The sequence below is a fragment of the Leptodactylus fuscus genome, chromosome 1 (assembly GCF_031893055.1).
Source record: "Leptodactylus fuscus isolate aLepFus1 chromosome 1, aLepFus1.hap2, whole genome shotgun sequence".
NCBI lineage: Eukaryota > Metazoa > Chordata > Amphibia > Anura > Leptodactylidae > Leptodactylus > Leptodactylus fuscus.
The window spans coordinates 14,174,856-14,199,870 of NC_134265.1; the positions used below are offsets into that span (position 1 = coordinate 14,174,856).

Consider the following 25,015-nt stretch of genomic DNA (forward strand, 5'->3'; position numbering starts at 1 on the left):
TACGACAATGGAGGCATCGAAAAAAAATTGGAAAAAGGAATTGGCTGCCAAAATCAGGTGACCTCCAATTTATACGAATAGTGGATTTAATATCCGGGTCATATGAGACTGTGAACTATGTGACTGTGAAACAGGGATAAATATACAGGCAGGGTTAGCTAGGGATTACCTTTATTTAGGGGGAATGTTACTGAAACAGCTCTTTGGGGCTCCACCTCGTTGGGGATCCCTGTCAGCTTGCAATACGCGGGAGCTGACTTTTTCCCATAGGAATGCATTGACCAGCGTTGATTAGCCAAATGCCATACAGAGTACAGCATTCCACCAATCAACGCTGGTTCTGCCGGAGGAGGCAGGGTCTAAGATCGGTCCACAGTCTGATCTCAGATGTAGCAGTGTTGAGCGCACAGCTCTGCTACCCTGGAGATGTAGCAGAGCTGGCCGTGCGCTGAGCTCTGCTACACCCGACATGTAGCAGAGCTGAGAGTGCGCTGAGCTCTACTACATCCAGAGATGTAGCAGAGCTGAGTGTGCGCTGAACTCTGCTACACCAGAGATGTAGCATAGCTGAGTGCCGGAGAAGGCAGGGTCTAAGATCGGTCCACAGTCTGATCTCAGATGTAGCAGTGTTGAGCGCACAGCTCTGCTACGCCAGAGATGTAGCAGAGCTGGCCGTGCACTGAGCTCTGCTACACCCGAGATGTAGCAGAGCTGAGTGTGCGCTGAGCTCTACTACATCCAGAGATGTAGCAGAGCTCAGCGCACGGCTAGCTCTGCTACATCTCAGGTGTAGTAGAGCTGTGCGCTCAACACTGCTACATCTCAGATCGGACTCTGGACCGATCTTAGACTCCGCCTCCTCCAGCACTCAGCTCTGCTACATCTCTGCTACCAAATTACAGGCCTCAGCAGTCCCATGGGGCCCAATATCTTCACCCCGGCGACTGGAAGAGACCAGGACGACTGAAGAGGACCCCAGCGTTGTGCTGGACGCCACGAGGGGACCCAGAATACGTTAAAAAAGGGAAGAATCAGTATTTACGTTCCTGGGCCTTCACTTATTCTCTGGGGTCTCTTCAAGTTCGGGAAACAGAACAGAAGGATGAACGTTGCGAATATTTGTGAAATGAATCTCACGAGGTTTGGCGATCTCTAATCTGGTGGAGGAATTAAAAAAGGCCGATTAGAGGGTCAGGTAAAGGGGCGCAGCGAGGACAAGACACAGGTTATAGGTCGGGCTCAGGCTGGGTTTACAGGTTATGGTCACACTGCGCCAAATATGTGTCTGATTCCAGGTTTACATGACCACAGCTGACAGTAATGTATGTAATATGTATTTGTACTGACTGACTACTGCCGAGATCTGAGGTAACCCTGAGGGACTGTAGTGAGTGCACCTACCTCTAACTGTACAGCAGCCAAGGGGTTACAGGAGCGGTGATGACGTCACGTGGGAGGGGTCAGTAAGTCACATGATCAGGTTCTGTTGTTATGGCTTAATCTGCTCAGTAGGTGCTAAATCCTAGTGGGATAAAGGACCTGTGATGATGTCATAGTCATGTGATGAGGAGGAGTCACATGACCAGGTGTTTTCTCTCCTCAGTGTACACAGGGCAGGTGTGAGGTGAAGTTCTGTCTGGATGGGGATGTATGTAGGCCCGTGCTTACCATTGCTTAGTAACTACCTCCGCAGTGATAGCGCCACCTACTGTACAGAGGTAATAGACCTTCAGTGATGGAGGACAGAGGACCACACAGTGGTATGTGAGGGGCCACCAGAGGACGGCGACTCTCTGCGGATGGGATCCCACTTACCGAGGAACATAGCTCGCTACTCCTTTCACAGTTTGTGACCACTCATCCTTTTTGCTCGTTTTTTCCGCTTTACAAGAGGAATTTTTGTAGATCCTGTGAGGTGACCCAGCCATAATACGCGGCACGCTCCCACTAGTACTAGTACACAGTACGCTCCCACTAGTACACGGCACGCTCCCACTAATACTAGTACACGGCACTCTCCCACTAGTACTATTACACGGCACGCTCACACTAGTACACGGCACGCTCCCACTAATTCTAGTACACGGCACGCTTCCACTTATTTATTTCTTTTTGTGTGGTCAATATTTTATTTGTCACTATATATCATGAGTGTTGAGGGATGTGGTTGCCCCTTTAGGCCCCACTCAAGGTCTAGAAGGAGGAGTTGTGTGGCCATTAGGTTCCCTCCTCCCTCGCTACCCAGGCAGCCTCTTCTGAGGAGGAGGTGGGTGCACCTTGTTGAAGCTTCCGAGTATTACATTGGGGTGAGTATCCATGTAGGGGCCAGGAGCAAGATGGGTCTCCCTTGCTTCAGCATGACAAGACCATTGTTCCCTAAGAACATTTTGGCTTGGAGGGTTGGGGTGGTCAGGGAGGAACCTTCTCTTTTCAGGGAGTGCTTGCAATAGATCACATCCTTTTACACTTTTTTTAGTGTGACATGTCCAGTTTTTTGGCATTTGGGTAAAGGACGGCAAGACTGAGACCTTCAAAAGAAAAAAAAAAAAAAAAAATATGAAACAGCTGTCTGGGTCCGACGTGTGTAGCGGAGACGTTTATGTAGCAGAGGTGTCTGTATGTGCCGTGTATGTAGCGGAGCTGGCTGTGACGTGTATGTATGTAACACCCCTTCAGACCTCTATAGGAAGGGTGTGTGTATCTTTAAATTCGCTATGGCGCAGTGCCTCCACCTGAATCTTTCTTGGAGTTCTGTAGGAAGGCAGGAGGATTGTCCTCTTCTGCCAGGGCTTGACTCGGGAAACCCCTGCCTAAGCTCAGTACACACTCACAGAAATAGGGGTAAAACAACCGGGGAATATTTATTGGGATAGAAGTAAATAGGAATGTGCTCAGGAGAACAAATTGTAAAAGTAGAAAGGTAAGAGCATATAACTTATAAACAATCCAGCGGTTGCTCCTTTGTAACCATGAGCTATAAATGTATGCCAGGCCTGGCAGATATAATAGTATAAATGGATCCCCTAATACTCTAAACTCTGGGGAACACAGGGTTAATGTACAATGACCCACACATAGTACATAATTCTCTCACACATGAGTTGGCGCACACTCCACATAGCTAGCTGCATGTACCAAATCTCCCCTAATAAAGCTGCAGCAACATAAATAACTCAGTCCATCAGTTGGGGCCCTGTTACCGCGCTTGCTGGAACCGTTGGTGCACTTAGGATTACTGTCCTCAGAAATAGTTCCCACAACAACTCCATAACACAGTTCAGCAGTGGCTGCTCACAACTCCCAGACACATAGGTGCATCCACTTCCAGAATTCTGCTTGGCTCTGCAGCGATCAAGTCCTGGTTAACTGGGGCAGGGTCCGCCTGTGTGATGAGACAAGGGGTCTCTCCAGAGCCAAGTTGTAGCGCTGTCTAGCTGCAGGGTGACCTCCTCTCCTGGTCTTAGCTGCTGTGCTGGCAGGACTGTCCTTGGAGCTCTGCCCTGTGTCTGCAGGTGCTGGACTCTGCTCTCCCAACCATGCGGTCCCCAAATCTCCTTCCTGCTCTTCCTTGACCCACCATCCCCTTCTCCCCCAAACCTCTGCAGCTCTTCCCCTAGGTGGTAGGGGCACAGAGAAGCAGGTGGGGCTGGGATAGGTAATTCAGGGTGTCTGTACAGTGTTGCCTACTGCTGTTACTTTACCCCTAGCAGGGGTTACATGTAGTAGTGCTGTCTGTGTGCGATGTGTATGTAGTAGTGCTGTCTGTGTGTGACATGTATGTAGTAGAGCCATCTGTGTGTGATGTGTATGTAGTGGAGCTGTGATGTGGGCATGGTATTTTATACTTTTCAATTAAATTAATAATTTAATTTATAAAATTATTTTATTTTACATTGTGTCCCTATAAGGTCATAACAGACCTTTAGGGGGCATTTTAACAGTATTTTTTTGGAGGTTAAAAAAACCCCAAAACATTGTGTGAATAAGGCATTACACAGAGCCATTATGCATATGAATAGTAGATTTGTTTCTGAGCGCAAGAACCATGAGTAAAGTAGAGGTAGCACTCCGCGGTTACTACTGTGCGAATCTTCACCGTACATCTAGAACTGCAGCGCTGTATCCGAATATGAGAAATTCAAGGACTTTATTGTATTTTCACCATAAAAACAAAACAAGATACAAGAAAGCGATGTCAATGTCTCTGAGATATCTACTGGAGAAACACACCGACAGACAAATGTGTCGCATTGTGGAATCGGTAGGCCAAAACACCCACTCCGACTCCAGCTCCTCTAATTTTCCACAGCTCAAATTTTGCTCTGTCTCCAACTCCTTCATAAAGGGTCACAGCTAATGATTGAATTCCTATGAAAATGAATAAGCAACAGACTATGGATCTGATTATTATACAATATCAATAATTGTATTCTAGAAATTTAAGTCAGTCATTTCATTTTGAAGCCAGATTTGGTTACTTTTTTTTTTCTGACTCTGACTCCATAGCCCGGCATATAAGTCTCTGACACAAATTACAGGTTACTCATGTATACCATATCCATCGTATCTGTATCAAGGAGACTGTGGAAAAGGCATCATGGTGATGCAAGTGTGGAAAATAATGGATAAGGTTGCTTATAAGAAGAAAACAGAAGATATGAAGAAAAAGAATATGAAACCGGCTTCTCCCTGTGTGACTTCTTTGAAGTTAAATAAGAGTTGATTGAACATGATAACTTTCCGACATTCGGGACATTAAAGTGTCTTCTATCCTGTATGAATTCTCTGATGTCTAACAAGAGTTGCCCTCTGACCAAAACATTTTCCACATTCTGGACATAAAAATGGCTTCTCTCCTGTGTGAGTTCTCCGATGTTTGACAAGAGTTGACTTCTGAGTAAAATATTTCCCACATTCTGAACATGAAAACGGCTTCTCCCCCGTGTGAGTTTTTTGATGTTCGGTAAGATTTGATTTCCGTGTAAAAAATTTGCCACATTCTGAACATGAAAATGGCTTCTCTCCCGTGTGAGTGTTTTCATGTTCAAGGAGAGTTGATTGAACGCTAAAACGTTTCCCACATTTCGAACATGAATATGGCTTCTCTCCTGTGTGAGTTCTCATATGTGTGACAAGATGTGATTTATAGATAAAACTTTTCCCACAATCTGAGCACGAAAATGGCTTCTCCCATGTGTAAATTCTTTGATGTCTAGGAAGATCTGAATTTTCTGTATAACAATAATAAAATGGCTTCTCCCCTGTGTCAATGATCAGATGTTCCACGCTGCTTGTGTGACTTTCACTTTTCTTCACGGGTTTAATAGGATCAGATGATAGATCTTTGCAGTGAAGGGCTGAGGGTATATCTGGGGTAATGGCATGTTCTTCATATGGATCTTGTTTGATATCATCATCCTCGACTTTAAAATCTGATATCAGATGTTCCTCTGAGCTCCGGGTACAGTCATCTGGTGAGAAGAAAAATTAATTTGGCTATATTTGAATCCTATAAATTGAAAAATCTATTGAGAAAACTAGTGAAAGGTCACAAAAAAAAAAACCATTTGTCTGATTTGTGAACAATTGGACAATCACTTTCCCTCCTCAACCTTCAACTAAGATATGATCTGTCAGATCTTCCAAAACTTTGGATACATCATAAATCAAAAAATAGAAATTTATCTACTTTTGAGTTCTTTTGGACCCCACGAAATAGTTCTCTTATATTCCTCAATTCTTAACCACAAGTGTACTTCTAAAAGCAGACAAAGGCAAGGCCCTAAGGAGGATTTGAGAAATGTGAAAAATGGTACGACTTTGATTTTGAAGCGTTGCATTATTTTTCTAGCATATTTTTTTGCAGAAATTTTTGGAAAAGAAAACCAGTCAAGTGCATTTCTCCAACAATTTCTTTCTCCCCTTGACACAAACAACCACTCCCTCAATGTCCTTATTCCTTGGAATCACAGACTTAGCTCTCTTTTGGATATTGCCGTAGCTCGGCAGCCGTAAATTTCATATCTCCTACTTGCAGGACACGTTCTCTCACCTCTTCTCTCTCAGCGTCTGTCAAGCTCCTAGGCTCCCAATGCCTTCAGTACTGCTTATATGCTCACGACACTCAAATATATCTCTATGGCCTTAGCTCTGCTCTCCTGAGTTTTACAGTGTCCTTCAGCGATACCCTACTTCTTCTCCTGCTTTCTAAAACTCAATATGGAGAAAAATAAATAATCTTTCCCCTGTATCACTCAGGGTACTATCCAAACTATCCAATCCTACAAGTCAACTGCCTTGGGGTAACCTTTGATTCTGTCCAGGCAATGTCAATGGCAAAATAAACTAATGTGGCTTTTTGAAGGTGGCTCAAAAAACCCCAAAGATGTTCTCCAGTCGGAAACATAAAAAGAGATATTCCTGAAAAGGTTGAAAGACTACTGTACATACATGGTGATGTGAGGGGCTGGTGGTCCTCCATCATGACTTCCTTGTATGGATCTTTGTGATCTTCTAAATACTCCCACTCCTCCATGGAGAAATAGACAGCGACATCTTGACACCTTATAGGAACCTGACAACACAATGATACAGTCATCACCCCGACCCCTCCAGTTACTGTATAATGTCCCAGCATTCCCAGCAGTGTCACCTCTCCAGTCAGCAGCTCCAGCATCTTGTTGGTGAGTTCTAGGATCTTCTGTCCATTGATCTCCTCCTGTATCAGGGGGTGACGTGGAGGCCCCGGGATTAGGCTCAGGGTTCCTCCATATCCTTCAGACACAGGAGCCTGACAGCGTCCACTAGAGGTCTTCTTCACTACTGTGTAATCCTGGTTATGGGGAGACACATTAATAAATCTCACTACATACATGTCCAGAGTCCATCACCTCTCCAGTCCTATCATCTGTTATTACTATAGATAAGAATGATGTAATGATGACATCATCAGAATCTCTCACCTCTCCAGTAAGCTGGTAGATGATCTCTAGGGTGAGATTTAATAGACTTTCCGCCATCTTCTTCCTGTCTCTTTCCATCCTTGATGGATCAATCAGGAATATTCTCTTATATAGAAGATACTGAGAGGATTCTATATTGTAGGAACCTGAATGGAGAGAAGATGACACAATGTAAAAACTTCACAAATTTCAATGTAAAGTAGTAAAAAATCTAAAATAATAATTCTACACAAATAAAATATTTCCACGTCCAAAAATGACCAAACTATAAAAATGTAAAAATATTTCTACTGTACATTGAATGTTCTAGCAGAAAAAAAATTCTATATGACCAAATCAATGTTTTTTTCACCATAGTAGCTGCAAAAAAATATGTAATAAAAAGTGATCAAAACATTTCCCGAAATGATATCATTAAAAAAAATACACAGTAACACAAAAAAATAAGATGTCTTACAAAGCTCCATATATAGAAAAAAATTCTTGGATTTTTTTATAGTTTGACACACAAAAAACAATATAATTTTGATATCACTGTGATCGGACAATCCCACAGGGATACAAACACGTCACGTTGCAGAAATGAACCCATGAGAAAATGCCCTTATCGTAGTTTTTTTTTTCTTTACAGTTCCACAACATTCAGAATTTTTTCCCTGATTAAATGGTACCATCATGAAGTACAATTCGTCCCACATAAAAATAAACCCTCGTAGGGCTTGGTGAACGGAAAACTAAAATTATAATTGTTGGGATGCATGAAGGTAAAAACAAAAAAAAAAATTGGCCTGTACCTGAAAGGAAAATTGGAGAAAAAAAAGGAGAAGCCGCTGCCGCCATTAAGGCTATGGCTACATAGCAGTTTTGGCTTCAACTCCCGTCGTGCTACCAAAGATTACCGAGGTTCACTGCGACTCCTCTAATGTTAGTGAATGGAGTCGCCCCCTAGTGTGCCGCAACTGCGACATCTCATCAAACGTTGCTTGACTCTTTTGTGACTCGAAGCCACGTGGGACCTACAAAGGTGACTCCATTCACCAAAAGTGTCCGACAGCTAGTGTCCAATGCTAAACGTGCAAAATCTTGTAGGTTTTAACTGTTCGCTTGAAAAATCGGACACTACTAGAGATGAGCGAGTACTGTTCGGATCAGCCGATCACGAACAGTACGCTCACATAGAAATGAATGGATGTAGCCGGCACGCGGGGGGTTAAGCGGCCGGCTGCCGTTAAAGCGGAAATACCAGGTGCATCCATTCATTTCTATGGAGCGTGATTTTCGGATCGGCTGATCCCAACAGTACTCGCTCATCTCTAGACACTACATTATGTCCCATTTAAAATAATGCAAATTGTAACGGACACAGCTAGTATCCGATGCTAATGTCCGCGCAAGATTTTGGTCGGACACCGACGCTAGTGTGAACCCTACTTAACAGAGAAGTCGCAGAGCAACTCGATAATCTTTGGTCGTGGTCGAAATCTCTTCTCTTATCCGAGACCAAGTTTTGGCTTCAGAAACTGCATAAAAAAACCTGATCGTGTGACCTTACCCTTACACGGACATGCTGCACCTCACCGCTGGTTATTGCCGCAGCGTGTCTGGGAGAATGTCTTACAATTGCATCTACTTTACCGCTGCTGAAAATATTCTGCGTAGAAACGCTGCGGCGTCTCATTCAAGTGCGAATATATCCTTGTTCGATATTAAAGAGCCGCAGAGCACGACTGCACGACTAACACAGCTCTGCTGCATTGACAAGTCCAGCGACACACACATTACACACCCATATACACTCGAGCGTACACACAGAGGAGGTGCACATACTCTATAACATGCTAAATATAACCGGACCCGCACACAGAACTTCACCTCATCCAGCACAGAGACCGGCAGCACCTGATCATGTGACTCCTTGGCTCCTCCTACGTATGACATCATCACAGGTCCTGTGATGCGATGTCCTGATGCCCTGGAGAAGGTGGGTTGTGTTTACAGGATTATTATGGGGCTCTTCACTACCATCTGACAACCTCGCCTGGGCTAATCGCTGAATTCTGTGACTTTGGTGTCAGACGTCCTACAGCAGTGACCCCGGGACATGATCTCTGCAGGCTCCTGAGCACAGAGGCCTCGCCATCAGGTAAATGTGAGGGACACACGGGCCACAGGTCCATTGAGTCTCCCCCACTATTCTGGTGCCTCATACTATTACGGTTACCCCTCTGCTGCGTGTATGTCCGCTGAAGCTTGATTCACATGCGCACATGGGTTCCCGTCCGATTGGGGACCCCCCAAACGGAAACCTAATCCGCAGAAAAAAGTGGTTACCTTAGAAAACCCATGGGCCACATAAAGTATTATAGGGACCGTGTTGGTTTCCGCATGAAAAATACGTCCTCAGTCCCAGTGTGTGAAATGACTTTCTTTGTAATGTATCTTTCTGTCTGTATTTGAACCTACAAATTGTACAGCGCTGCGGAATATGTTGGTGCTATATAAATAAAAATTATTATTATTATTATGCTTGCAGCGCGCATCGTTCATGCGGAGAGGCGATCGGAATCACCCGAACGCGGATGTGAACCGGACCTTAGAAATAGGCTATACTGATGTGTAGTACATGGGGTATTAGATCATTAAAGGGGTCACCAATTATGTCTTAGGCCCCTTGCAGACGACCGTGGTGTGGGTCAGTGTGCTATCTGTGCATTTTGTGGATAGCACTCTGACCCATTCTTTTCTATGGGTCCGTACACACCATCATGATTTCCACGGTCCTGAGTCCGGGCCGCAGCAGATAGATCAGGTCTAGAGATGAGCACGCACGCATTGAAATGAATGGACGTAGCCGGCATGCGGGGGGTTAAGCAGCCGGCGTCAAAGCGGAAGTACCAGGTGCATCCATTCATTTCAATGCGTGCGTGCTGTTCGGATCGGCTGATCCCAACAGTACTCGCTCATCTCTAATCAGGTCCTATTCCTGTCCTGTTATGTGGTCCGTGCGTCCGTGGTTCCTATTCCTTTAATATGCCCGGACGACATAAGGGGACATCGCCGTGTGCAGCCCGTGCTTTTAATTCACGGCAGGCCGGATGTAGCACAGTCGTCAGCAACCGGCCTTACTGTGTTTCCCCAAAAAAAGGACTAGGGCTTATTTTCGGGGACAGTCTTAATTTTTTCCATGAACAACAATCACACATTGTTGATTACTTTTTATTTGCATTCTTATCAGAAGCGGAAAAAAAAACGGTTTGAGATGTTTGATTCCCCCCCCCCCCCCCCGCTATGGCATTCAACGTATTGGAAAATTATTTTTATCGGTTTGTAGACTGTAGAGTGTTTTTGGACGAAGGGATACCGAATGTGTATGTGTTTCACAATATTTTTAGCTTCATATGTATTTTAGGGAAAGGAGGGTGATATGTTTTTTTTTTTTCCTTCTTATTTTTCATTTTATTAACCCCTCCTTCCCCGTTCTAATGAAAAAGGCCTGATCAGATGTCTTTCCATTAGATGCCAGTCCAGGGAAAGTGACAAAAAATGTAAAAAAAATAAAAAATACTTATACTCACCTGTCCTGGGCTCAGCATTCCCTCTTCTGGCCAGTGAATGAGGTTAGATTTCTCTGCTGGGGCCCAATCACAGGCAGAATAATGATGTTACCGCTCCCCACGTGACCACTGAGGTTCAATCACAGGCCCCAGCAGTGACGTCTGGAGCACATAATCTCAGTCACCTGCAGAAGAGGAGCAAGGAAGATGGGAAAGACAAATGGACGGGCTGAGGATTCCCAGGAGAGGGGAGTATAAGTATTTGTAATTTTTAATCACTTCTCCTGGGCCTCTATGTATTATACTCTGGGGTCTGAAGTGACCCCAGAGCGTAATAGCATTAGCCTTGTGGGGGAGCTCTTGGGAGCATATAATACTGTTTGGGGGCCATTGTGAGCATATAATACTGTGTGTGGGCCACTGTGAGCATATAATACTGTGTGTGGGCCACTGTGAGCATATAATACTGTGTGTGGGCCACTGTGAGCATATAATACTGTGTGTGGGCCACTGTGAGCATATAATACTGTGTGTGGGCCACTGTGAGCATATAATACTGTGTGTGGGCCACTGTGAGCATATAATACTGTGTGGGGGCCACTGTGAGCATATAATATTGTGTGGGGGCCACTGTGAGCATATAATATTGTGTGTGGGCCACTGTGAGCATATAATACTGTGTGGGGGCCACTGTGAGCATATAATATTGTGTGTGGGCCACTATGGCAGATAAGATGCCGTGCACGGGCCACTGTGCAGCATATAATACAGTCCCAGTATTATTTAAATGCTGGTTTCTGCGCTGTTCACCCATCCACTAAATTCTTGATAACTGCAGTTGTGGGTAGTACAGTTGTATCTCTATCATGTATTTGAGATATCGCTGCAACACTCATAACCATCACTATAAAGAATATGCCTCGGAAAAAAGTTTGCACCAGGGCCTACAAGACCTTAGTTACACTACTGACTGTTCACAGAGGGCCTGGATGCCTTTCTTGAAAAGAACAATATTACGGGTTATGGACTCTAGATTGGACACGTTGATCCAGGGTTTTTATACTGACTGCCAGATTGGAGTCGCAAAGGAATTTTTTCCCCGGAAATGGGGCAATTGGCATGAGTCTCATGGGGTTTTTTGCCTTCCCCTGGATCAACAATGTAGGAGACTGCAGGGATATAGGTTGGACTTGATCCCACCTCATCTACTATGTAACTATGACTACAACCCATAACAGTCTACAGTGGTCATATGATACACATAGTCCAATCCCAACCATAGTCAGTTATTGGTGGTGGCTGTCATGTGACGTCATTGGATGCTAAATATATAATAAATCATCTATACCACAATATTTCCTCAAATGTCTCCTCTTATTATCTCTAGTATTGAATTATATTCAAATGAGCTTTTATGTATTTATTACATTGTCTCATCTTCTCTCCATTCAGGTTCCTACAATATAGAATCCTCTCAGTATCTTCTATAGAAGAGAATATTCCTGATTGTCCCATCAAGGATGGAAAGAGACAGGAACAAGATGGCGGAAAGTCTATTAAATCTCACCCTAGAGATCATCTACCAGCTTACTGGAGAGGTGAGAGATTCTGATGATGTCATCATTACATCATTCTTATCTCTAGTAATAACAGATGATAGGACTGGAGAGGTGATGGACTCTGGACATGTATGTAGTGAGATTTATTAATATGTCTCCCCATAACCAGGATTATACAGTAGTGAAGAAGACCTCTAGTGGGCGCTGTCAGGCTCCTGTGTATGAAGGATATGGAGGAACCCTGAGCCCAGTCCCGGGGCCCCCACCTCACTGCCTTATACAGGAGGAGATCAATGGACAGAATATCCTAGAACTCACCAACAAGATGCTGGAGCTGCTGACTGGAGAGGTGACACTGCTGGGAATGCTGGGACATTATACAGTAACTGGAGGGGTCGGGGTGATGACTGTATCATTGTGTTGTCAGGTTCCTATAAGGTGTCAGGATGTCGCTGTCTATTTCTCCATGGAGGAGTGGGAGTATTTAGAAGGACACAAGGATCTGTACAAGGAGGTGATGATGGAGGACCACCAGCCCCTCACATCAGCAGGTAATAGACATGACTATATACACATGGACTTCCATTATTTGTATGTACAGAATGAATTCAGTCTCTGTCTGTGTTTCCTACAGGTAGATCCAGTAAGAGGACAACACCGGAAAGATGTCCCAGTCCTCTTCTTCCACAGGATGATCAGGTAGATGGAGATATTCCCTATGATGTGTAGACGGGCTGTGAAGTCCATGTGGTCAGTCTTGGGTTCTCCAGCAGTATTAGATGTTTTATACTTGTGTAATGAGAGGTGGAGATGGAGGATAAAGCTGACCATAGACATTACATGTTGTCTGGATCTTCTCACAATCTTCTGGCTATGGAGACTGCTGATTGGAATAAGGAACCATCAGGTTGGATTTCTACCGATCTGATCCTTTATTTCCCCTGAGACAAACAACCCCGGATGTATCTGGTAGAATCTGATCTCCTCCAGTGACACAACCTGTAGCCAGTCTAGCCATGCTGCGTATACATGTGTATGAGGTTCTTGTGGTTGTCATCGAATCATCATCTACTATGTATGTCCATCTTCTAGACCGGTTTGACTTCGGTAGCACCTGCTGTCAGGTCATCTTTGATTATCGTATAATTATAGATCTATTCTGGTCATTTTCTATAAAATTCTCTATAAATTTTCCAAGATTTTGGTGACTTTTACAATATTTATTTGACAGTTTTTGAATCAGGACGATCGGGAAGATCTGAACGACATTAACGTTATAGCAATAAAAATAAAAGAAGAGCCCTATGTGAGTGGTGATGAGGAGTGTGAGGAGGACATTCCTACTGGGAACCGCCCAGGTGAGGATTCTCCACTATATAAAGCAGAGATATTACTCATTACCTGGTCCAAACCGTTTTACGTTGTTTACCATTGAAGGATACAATTGTGGGGTTAGTCGTACGTATTGTATTATCTTAGGGTTGGCTGTATGTAAAGTGGATATGAGTGGGGAGAAGATGAAGGTCTTGTGGGCATCAGAGATAACATTTTAGTCACTCTTTGCTGGGTAATGGGCAGCCAGTAAAAGAGTTGGCAAAGGGTAGAAGCAGTAAAAAAACAAGGGGAAAAGAGGGTTAACCAGGCAGCGGAGTTGAGCGTTGTCACAGTTGAGAGCGGAGTTGAAGCCACAGACATGGATGTTGCAGTAGTCTAGGTGGGAGATGATGAGGGCATGCGCTAGCAATTTAATAGAATCATGGTTGAGTGGTTTCCATAAAAGTTTTTGAGTTGGAGATACCAGAAGGTGTTAAGGGCTTGGATATGTGGTTTAAAGGACAGGACAGATTCAAACGTTAACCCTTGGCAGTCTACTTGTTAGACTGGGGTAAGTGTGAAACCATTAACTTCAATTGATGGGTCAGTGAGGGCTGAAGAAGAAGAGGGGAAGATAATGAACTCTGTTTTGTCCATATTGAGCTTGAGTAAGTGGGAGGACAAGATGGAGGCAACAGCAGGTGGACACTCTAGATCTTTAGATGGTAAAGTGGTAATTCCTGGATCAGAAAGGCATATTTCAGTGTCATCAAAATAACAATGGTATGAAAGCCATGGAAGATGCATGGAAAATATTAGGGACTGGACCTTATTACCATAGGACAAATGTTGCACCTGCATCGGGCCTTATGGTAGTGGGGGACAAACTCAGCCATTCTTAATTTAGCAGGACACTCACATTTTGGGTCTTGTCCCACTGTTCCTGGCGACACGTCTTGATTTCAACTTTCTCTGTATCCTCAGGACACAGATAGAATTGAATACATTTGTGGATCACAGAGCCATCAGATCCATGCTTCTAAGGATCCTAGGCCAATGCCTTGAGGACACCTACAGAGAGAGGGTGAGGTGAGGAGGTGTAAAGAGATCCAGGAAAGTTCCAAGTCACTGATGGCAAGGGATGAAAGAGTTTGTAATAGAAGGGAATGGTCAACTGCGTCGAGGGCGGAGTAAAGGTCTAGAAGGAGGGGAACAGAGTAGTGTCATTTGGCTTTAGCAGTTAGTAGGTTGGTATTAGTACAGTGATGTGGTCAGAAGCCTGAGTGAAGCTGGCCAAAAACTTAGTTGGGTGAGAGGTATGTATGAGGACAAATCAAGGTTAAAATGTTGTTCAAGGAGTTTTCAGGCTAATGTGGAGTGGTATGATGGGGTAACAGCTGGATAGAAAAAATGGGCCAAAGTGAGACTTCTTAAGGATAAGTGCGATGGTGACATGATTGATGGAAGAGAGGGAGATCCCACTGATCAGGTATAGGTTTAAGATATAGGCTAGGGTTTGGATAAACATTGCCGTAAGATTGGGGATGAGGTGCATTTGGGTTGTGTCAAGTGCACTGGTGATCAGGTGTGATTTGGAGAGTAGGGTGGTGACCTTGTCATTGGTAACGGTTAAGTAGGTTATAGAAGAAGAACATTGAAAACTTGAGAAGAGCAGTTGTGGTAGGTGTACGCTGAACATTCTCTGATGTTGTCAGTATTATATTATGTAGAAATGTTATCACCTAAAAAGAAATTATAGCATTATTTTATATGATTCAAAAATAGTAAAGACCGTTTCTTCTTGTCAGATGACTGTACCAGGAGTTCAGAGGGACATCTGATATCTACACATTGTAAGGCAGAAGAGCCATACGAAGAGCATACCATTACCCCAGATATATCCTCAGCCCTTCAGAAGGTTGAGCCATTTGAAGAACATACCATTACCCCAGATATACACTCAGCCCTTCAGAAGAAGTCGTTTGAAGAATATGCCATTACCCCAGATATACCATTAGTTCTTCGAAACAAAGCTGTACCATCTGCTCCTATTAAAATTGTCTTATCGTCGGATCCTATTAAAATCATCATATCTTCTGATTCATCACAGACTGTAAAGGAAGATGAAAGTCACAGAAGGCAAGAACATCAAAGAGTTCCCACAAAAGAGAAGAAATTTTTATGTTCAGAATGTGGGAAATGTTTTACCCAAAAAACAGATCTTGATAGACATCAGAGAATTCACACCGGGGCAAAACCATATTCATGTTCAGAATGTGGAAAATGTTTTACCCAAAAACAAACCCTTGTCTCGCATCAAAGAAGCCACACAGGAGAGAAGCCATATCCTTGCTCAGAATGTGGGAAGTGTTTTAGCTATAAATCAGATCTTGTTAGACATCAGAGAATTCACACAGGTGAGAGGCCATATTCATGTTCGGAATGTAGCAAATGTTTTACACATAAATCCGATCTTGTTACACATCAGAGAATTCACACAGGAGAGAAGCCATATTCATGTTTGCAATGCGGAAAACGTTATAGTGCTAAATCAACTGTTATTGAACATCAAAGAATCCACTCAGGGGAGAAGCCATTTTCCTGTTCAGAATGTGGGAAATGTTTTACTCGAAAATCAAATCTTGTTGACCATCAAAAAACTCATGCAAAAGAGAAGTTGCTTGCATGTTCACAATGGGGTAAATGTATTACCGGGAATGCAAATCTTGTTCAACATCAAAGAAGTGACAATGGGGAAAGTTCAGTTTGATGTTCGGATTGTGTGACATGTTTTAACCAGTATTCTTCTGAAACAGATTTTGTTAAAGGGCTTTGGAGGATCCCAAGTGTTTTGGATACTGACCTATCCATAGAATAGGTCCACAGTATCTGATCATGAGGGTTCATTACCGAGACACCGCAATGATCAGCTTATCTAGAAGCAGCTCTTCTCCTGTTCAAGTGAGCTGCCATTCCATGGCACTAGGACTGAAGTTTACGGAGCTCACACTGAACATCGTTTTGAAGGCTGATTTGTCCCCTACAAATTAAATACTGATGACCTAAAACACAAGGATTCTTGGACAACCCCTTTAATTGAGGTGACACAAAGTTTGCATTAAACAAGCGAGAAGAGAAAGTGACTTATAGCAGTAAATTATTAAGAAATGTATAAAATTACCAATAAACATCTGTCTTCCAGAAAGTAAAAAGAATGCAGCGTGCACATGTACTGTATGTGCGCCATTTACCCCAGGTTCTCTAGAATTGTTGGGTTGGGCAGGAGGCTTTGAGAGTCTGGACCAGGGCTGTAGAGTCAGTAGGACAAACCTTCTGCTCTTACTCCAACTTCTTCATAAATGGTTGACAGAAACGCTCCTCTTAATTCATGGAAAGCCAGTGACTGATTCCTCCGAAAGAGAATATTTTGAAGCAATGTATCTAATATGACATCGATATATGTATATTCTAATTAAAAATAATCTTTTATTTTGAAGTCAATAACTGTTTTTCTGACTCCACCCCAAAGTGGTCATGACTCCGATCCTAAAGCCATGGCCTGGACTCTGGATTAGTAGTGGTGAGATACATGTACGCATCTCTAGAGGACTGCGCTCATCGACATTAACTTTCAAATTTCCTCAATTATTCGGGTAACAGCTGAAGATATCGAGTCAGTCATTACTAGTTTAAGGATGGTTTACTGTTCCACTTTACCTGCTGTTGGTCCATTAAGATGTATGGCTTAAGCTAATCAGTTATCACATGGAAAAAGCACAAGCTAATACAAGAAGACAATAATCAACCAATATATATAAAAAATATCAAATATTTTATTACACATTAAATAACATATTATTAAAAACAATAATGTACAGCAGGGCAGATTGAATTAAAGCCAAAGACATACACAAATAGACACATAGAATAAAGAACGTGGGTTCTTATGCTAGACCATGTAAGATAAATAAAGGTAAGTATAGTAGCAAAAATAACACTAGTATGAATATAGCAGAACTACATTAGTGCCAACCAAAAAATACTGTTGGCAAAAAGCACCCATCCAAAAATATGTCCCTATAAATGTAGACTAGTATTTTGTAATTATAGCATAAATATCTGAGGACATATAGGAGGAGACAGCTACAGTATATAAAGTGTGAGGTAAACTATATAAATATAAATCTCATCAATAGGGAATATAGATTACATATGTGATCACACTACAATGCAGCCAAAGCTATATACATACAAAATACAAATAGCTCCTATAAGGCAATCAGCCAAATACCTGAAGTCATGTCTCCAAATAAAGGTCAGCTAGCAGCCACGATAGAATACTAACAGATAGGTAGACGGACCACCCCTACGCGTTTCACCACTACTGTGGCTTCCTCAGGAGGTGACAGTACTGTAAGGCAGATAGCGTCTTTATATACCTGTGATGAGTAATATCGGCGCGCCGCAGCTGCGATGGTGTCCCGAGGAGCCGGAAAACGTCAGTGCGCATGCGCCGGCAACGTCAATGACGTGCCGGTCACATGACACACACAACGGACCAGGTCACATGATCGGGAGACCAGAGCGCAGCTGGAGCGCGCACCTCATCAAAATAGGTAAGTGTAGCGATACAAAGACAAAAGAAAAGAAAAGGCAAGGTGAACAGGATTTTGTTAAGACTTAAATGGAGCCTCAGGCTGACTACATATATGGAGTATAATTACTATACAGATGTTATATTTTACTTCATAGGGAACTAACTAAACCATTTTGGAAATGAAATATAGTTCTGAATACATCAATCAACAAAAATGATGGTGTAATTAATAAGGTATGTATTCAAAATGACATAATATGGATACATAAGTATACATGAAAATTACACCCATATCCAAAGAAGACATGAGAAAAGAATACTAGTAACACACAGATCAGCCACAATATATATGTGCAAACATCATTATCATAAATTTAAAACACCAAGATGTAATAAAACAGTGTTAAGAGGGATAACCCAATTAAGACAGTGAATAACCAAATAAACTAGCAGTGATAAAGTAAAATAAAGAAGCATCACTACAAATAAAATATATATGTGAAAAAAGTATTATTTTTTTTTTTTTTTTTTTTTTTTTTTTTTTTAAATGTAAAAAGTGAAATATGTGATAAATATATATATAAAATTAAAAATTGTGTCATGTGTAAAATGAGTAACATATCGCTCATATTCTAATGTGTACATAGTAAATAAGATATCATCCATGTATAACTCATTTATTACCAAAAATGATTGCATGAAAATGGAGAATATAGTAAAAAAATTTTTTTATATATATACATAAAATACACAAATACATAACGTATCACGTATCATATAAAGCACATTACTCTGATTGAGCTTTTGATTGGAGCAGATCGAAAAGCCTTGGAATCATTGGAGCAAGATATTGAAATTCAGAAAGAAAAGATTCAACAAATTTTGAGTGACGTGGAGGTTGTGGCATTCGAAAAAGATCTGGAAGTAGAAATTGAGAAATTAGATAAAGAAATTCAGACTACTAAAGCAAAAAAATTCTCTCGAGATATAGAGGATTTTAAAAATAACAAGATATATCGGTGGCATAGAAATAATCAGACCAGACCTAGTAGATCTAATTCACGATCTATTTCCAGGTCAAATTCTGTTTCCTCTTTACTCTCTGACACAGAATGCAGTGGTTCATCTTTTTTAGGTGCTCGGGCGGGCCAAGGAGATATACAAACTTTAGGCGGAACATCCGAAAGCCCCCGAGCCCATACGTTCAAACGAAAAGTTCTGTCGAATTACACGAAAGACAAAAGAAGGAAGTACTAAAAGTTATTAACCTTTCTCGACATGAACTGAGTACATCTCAAATTGAAGTACTACAAAAAGGGTTAACGTTTGCACCAACAGGTAAATTTGATTGTTTTACAGCAATTAAAGATACTGAATTGTTTGCGCGTAGAGTATTATGGAAGAAGTTTTTTTGTCATAGCAATCGTAATCATATGCTTGATGGTAATCAATCTAATGATACTATGCTAAGTTATAGGAACGTTGCTTTAGAGAATAGGAATGCTACTTTGGAGAGTAGCGGTTTTTTGGGTAACGATGATATCGAGAGACAAGCCGCCTTTGATTTGGAATATCTCTTGGGCGAACAAAGTGATAATGTTGATCTTGATACACGGGAGAAACAGGCGATTGCGGATCTTGAGATGCTTTTAGATGAACAAAATGACAGTAAATTTGATACAGATAGTCATTTTGGTTCTGGTACCCTATCAAATATGGCTGTCTCTTTTGACACTGTTGAGCCTCCTCTGCATCTGCGTCGGCGCTCGCAACGTTCCCTCCCTTTGTCTTTTTGTCCTGCAGTAGAAATTTTCGTAAAATTAGTAAAAAAAGATCTTACTGATATACCGGAAGACATTCCGGAGCCAAATTTAAATTATCGACAAAGACAAGCGCTGCGAGAATTGCGTGAAATGAAGGATATTGTTATTAAACCTGCAGACAAGGGGGGGAACGTTGTGATCTGGCCGACGCGGATGTACGAGCATGAGGCATTTAGGCAGCTGAATAATAAAGTATGTTATAAGCGTCTTTCGGCTGATCCAACATCACGTTTTAAAACAGAGTTGGATCAAATACTTAATGATGCATGTGCCCAAGGCATTATTAGTGCTGAAATTATGCAGGGATTGGTGGTTGATTTTCCAAAGACAGCTACTCTATATCTTTTACCAAAGATACACAAAAATTGTGAAACTCCACCCGGGCGCCCGATTGTGTCCGGGATTGGAAGTCTATGTGAAAACATTTGTAGGTTTGTAGACCACTACTTACAAAGATGTGTTGAGACGTTGCCATCGTTTATTCGTGATACATCAGACATGTTACGTCATTTGGATGGGTTACATCTTGATCCAGATGCCGTTATGGTCACATGCGACGTCGAGTCCCTGTATACGTCGATATGCCACGACCACGGAGTGCGGGCATCTAGATTTTTTCTTAGTACATCTAATTTGGATCATTCTTTGGTTAATTTTATTTTGGAATTATTATCATTTGCCCTTACCCATAATTATTTTCTATTTAAGGACCGCCCCTTCCTGCAGCTCCAGGGAACCGCTATGGGGGCGACTTGCGCCCCCTCTTACGCCAATTTGTTCCTGGGGCTGTGGGAACGGGAGGTCCTCCCTTTTATTCCTGGTTTTGATGCCGTGCTCCAGTGGTCGAGGTATATCGACGATATATTTTTCATCTGGCAGGGCTCGACGTCGCAGTTGGAGGAGTTTTTGCACTCTTTGAATTCAAATGATTTGAACATTGGACTTACATGGGAATATAGTAGGAGTAAAGTTAACTTTCTAGATTTGACTATCACCTGTGACTCTGATGGTATCGTCTCTACCAACATTTTTAGGAAAAAAACATCGACGAACGCCCTCCTCCATGCCACTTCGTCTCATTATCATAAAATCAAGCAGGCAATTCCAACTGGTCAATTTTTGCGGCTGAAACGAATCTGCTCCAATGATGTTCAATTTGAAGAACAGGCCGCGGACCTGAAAAACCGTTTTAGAGATAGAGGGTACAGCAATAAAATCATTAAGAAGGGATACTTACGAGCCAAAAGTACATCGCGCAGCTCATTACTGGTAAGTAGGAGGGCTATGAAAGATAAAAATGAACAGGGTGGTCCACAATTACGTTTTATTACATCATATAATTCAAGATGGCGTGAGGTTCAGAATGTGGTGCAAAAACATTGGCCAATTTTATTGGCTGATGAGGATTTAGCATCACAACTAACAAAATATCCAAGCATTACTTGGAAACGATCACGGAATCTACGAGATATCCTCACAAATAGCCACTACATTCCACCCCCTGTTAATCTATTTGGATCCCGTGGACCGCGTAATGGTTTCTTTCCCTGTGGTAACTGCACAATGTGCATATATATGGTTAGAGCAGTTGAATTCTTTGACTCAAAACAAATGAGAAGCTATAAAATCAGACATTATATTTCGTGCAGTACTACTTCAGTTATCTATAAGGCCACGTGTCCATGTGGACTGATGTATATTGGGATGACTTCTAGGGCCCTTAAGGTCCGTATTTCAGAACATGTAAGTCGAATCCGAGCTGCGGCTTCAGCTCCTGAATTGGAAAAGCTACAAAGTGTTCCTAGACACTTTAAAGAACATCATGGTTGTAACCCTTGCGGTTTTAAGGTCAGTGGGATAGATCACGTGTCTTTGGGATCTAGGGGTGGTAATCTTAAAAAAGCTCTCTTACAAAGAGAAACACGTTGGATTGTTAACCTAAACACTATGTCCCCCTATGGACTAAATGAAGAACTAAATTTTGGATCTTTTTTATAAAATAATATACTGATAGGTAGTCGTTTTTTACGGCAGTTGTTGTTTTGTGTTTTATGATTGTTTTTTGTTTATGTTCTTATATTATTTTGTTTTTTTACAGTATGGTGAACAACAAAATTTTTTCTAGTTTCATCTTGAGTAGCCGATTTGATGGACTCTATATGGCCATTCAGCATATGGGAATTTCTCATTATGAACATCGACTATATTCCATCTATTATGACGATCGGTGTTTTTGAGCTCTTCCTGTACGATTCATATGGGGACTTTCATTTATCTCTATGCATCAATATGATGCCAATTGAGTAATGTGCTTTATATGATACGTGATACGTTATGTATTTGTGTATTTTATGTATATATATAAAAACATTTTTTTACTATATTCTCCATTTTCATGCAATCATTTTTGGTAATAAATGAGTTATACATGGATGATATCTTATTTACTATGTACACATTAGAATATGAGCGATATGTTACTCATTTTACACATGACACAATTTTTAATTTTATATATATATTTATCACATATTTCACTTTTTACATTTAAAAAAAAAAAAAAAAAAAAAAAAAAAAAAAAATAATACTTTTTTCACATATATATTTTATTTGTAGTGATGCTTCTTTATTTTACTTTATCACTGCTAGTTTATTTGGTTATTCACTGTCTTAATTGGGTTATCCCTCTTAACACTGTTTTATTACATCTTGGTGTTTTAAATTTATGATAATGATGTTTGCACATATATATTGTGGCTGATCTGTGTGTTACTAGTATTCTTTTCTCATGTCTTCTTTGGATATGGGTGTAATTTTCATGTATACTTATGTATCCATATTATGTCATTTTGAATACATACCTTATTAATTACACCATCATTTTTGTTGATTGATGTATTCAGAACTATATTTCATTTCCAAAATGGTTTAGTTAGTTCCCTATGAAGTAAAATATAACATCTGTATAGTAATTATACTCCATATATGTAGTCAGCCTGAGGCTCCATTTAAGTCTTAACAAAATCCTGTTCACCTTGCCTTTTCTTTTCTTTTGTCTTTGTATCGCTACACTTACTTATTTTGATGAGGTGCGCGCTCCAGCTGCGCTCTGGTCTCCCGATCATGTGACCTGGTCCGTTGTGTGTGTCATGTGACCGGCACGTCATTGACGTTGCCGGCGCATGCGCACTGACGTTTTCCGGCTCCTCGGGACACCATCGCAGCTGCGGCGCGCCGATATTACTCATCACAGGTATATAAAGACGCTATCTGCCTTACAGTACTGTCACCTCCTGAGGAAGCCACAGTAGTGGTGAAACGCGTAGGGGTGGTCCGTCTACCTATCTGTTAGTATTCTATCGTGGCTGCTAGCTGACCTTTATTTGGAGACATGACTTCAGGTATTTGGCTGATTGCCTTATAGGAGCTATTTGTATTTTGTATGTATATAGCTTTGGCTGCATTGTAGTGTGATCACATATGTAATCTATATTCCCTATTGATGAGATTTATATTTATATAGTTTACCTCACACTTTATATACTGTAGCTGTCTCCTCCTATATGTCCTCAGATATTTATGCTATAATTACAAAATACTAGTCTACATTTATAGGGACATATTTTTGGATGGGTGCTTTTTGCCAACAGTATTTTTTGGTTGGCACTAATGTAGTTCTGCTATATTCATACTAGTGTTATTTTTGCTACTATACTTACCTTTATTTATCTTACATGGTCTAGCATAAGAACCCACGTTCTTTATTCTATGTGTCTATTTGTGTATGTCTTTGGCTTTAATTCAATCTGCCCTGCTGTACATTATTGTTTTTAATAATATGTTATTTAATGTGTAATAAAATATTTGATATTTTTTATATATATTGGTTGATTATTGTCTTCTTGTATTAGCTTGTGCTTTTTCCATGTGATATTGTGAAGTCTTTTCGGGCTATTTTTTGCAAGAATGTTATGTGAGGTCCCTGTGTATATAATGTTAAGCTAATCAGTTGTCCATGGGATAATCTGTATAGACAATCCCACCAGCAACACAACAGACTAAAGCTACGTTCACAAATGTGTGGAGTCTCCATCACAACTCACTAGATGAAGAAGTCCGGCGATTTCAGTAAAAAAAAAAAGTGGACACCTGATGGACCCCGTTATAGTGAATAGGGTCCCTCCAGGCTACATGTGTGTCCCTGATGGTCGTGGTCTGTTTTTCTATTCCTATGGTTCTCCGACTGACCAGAAAAATGGACTTCCTAGCACAGATGTGAACGAAGACTAAATTAGTGGGTCGGCCGATCATGCCCTAGACATGTACTTTCAGCCGATCGCTGCCAAAACTTTCCATTATTTTTCAAACAATGGCCACTTACATTCCCTATTATTGAGAAAGAAGAGACCTCAGAATATAATAATGATTTTATGGGTGACAAACCCCAATTATCTTGGGTTTGGTTGAACCCAGTAGTTTTGGAAAAAATTTAAAGGGCCTAGTTTGTTACGAACAGGTTCTCGAATCTCTAATAAATCATTGAACACTTGTTGAATTCTTCTTCATAGTAATTAAAGGATGTAAAAGTGATGTCATATGATCATGTATACCATACCACAAGTCCTATCATGTATACCTGCCTAAAACTCAAAGAATCAGAAGGATCCCCAAGATCAAGGATGTTTTTACTTTAGGCACCCTTCCATTCTCCTTATCAAGGCCTAGGTCAAAAGGGATGGGAAAAACAAAGATGTAAGGTTGTGGATTGATTGGATCAGATCCAGCACAGAAGTGGTGAGGTGCAGTTTAGAGACTAAGATGGACAACTTATCACAGCAGAGCATTGAGCAGGTGTGGTTCACTGGTGTGTAGGATAAATCATTCTCTGATATTGTCAATTTTATATAAAGATATCAATATAATTTTTTAGGTTATATTCAAAAATAGTAAAATCCGTTTTCTTCTCGTCAGATGACTGTACCCGGAGCTCAGAGGGACAGCTGATATCTGCAGATTATAAATCAGAGGATCATGGTATCACACAAGATCCATATGAAGAACATGTCATTACCCCAAATATACCCTCAGCCCTTCACAGCAAAGATCTCTCATCTGATCCTATTATACACGTCCAATCTTCTGATTCATCACAGACTGTGAAGCAAAATAAAAGTGAGAAAAGGAGAAAACCTGAAAAAGTTCACAT

General features: G+C 41.3%; 3 protein-coding genes across 3 annotated transcripts in view; 1 reads left to right on the forward strand and 2 right to left on the reverse strand.

Annotated features, from left to right (window-relative positions):
• Window positions 1–5,840, reverse strand: part of LOC142189165 (uncharacterized) — a 58,260-nt gene extending 52,420 nt beyond the window's left edge. Inside the window, exons 1-2 of the mRNA XM_075262130.1 lie at window positions 5,690–5,840; window positions 5,166–5,357 (exon numbers count right to left, since the gene is read on the reverse strand). Of these exons, the coding sequence (XP_075118231.1) occupies window positions 5,166–5,357; window positions 5,690–5,840 (343 nt within the window). The remainder of the gene's footprint in view (window positions 1–5,165; window positions 5,358–5,689) is intronic.
• LOC142195595 (uncharacterized) overlaps window positions 1–25,015 on the reverse strand; it is a 704,678-nt gene that overhangs the window by 408,120 nt on the left and 271,543 nt on the right. Inside the window, 1 exon segment of the mRNA XM_075265539.1 lies at window positions 6,451–6,574. Coding sequence (XP_075121640.1) covers window positions 6,451–6,574 — 124 coding nt within the window.
• LOC142189760 (uncharacterized) overlaps window positions 8,944–25,015 on the forward strand; it is a 207,115-nt gene continuing 191,043 nt past the window's right edge. Inside the window, exons 1-2 of the mRNA XM_075262250.1 lie at window positions 8,944–9,105; window positions 11,969–12,114. Of these exons, the coding sequence (XP_075118351.1) occupies window positions 12,037–12,114 (78 nt within the window). The 5' untranslated portion in view covers window positions 8,944–9,105; window positions 11,969–12,036. The remainder of the gene's footprint in view (window positions 9,106–11,968; window positions 12,115–25,015) is intronic.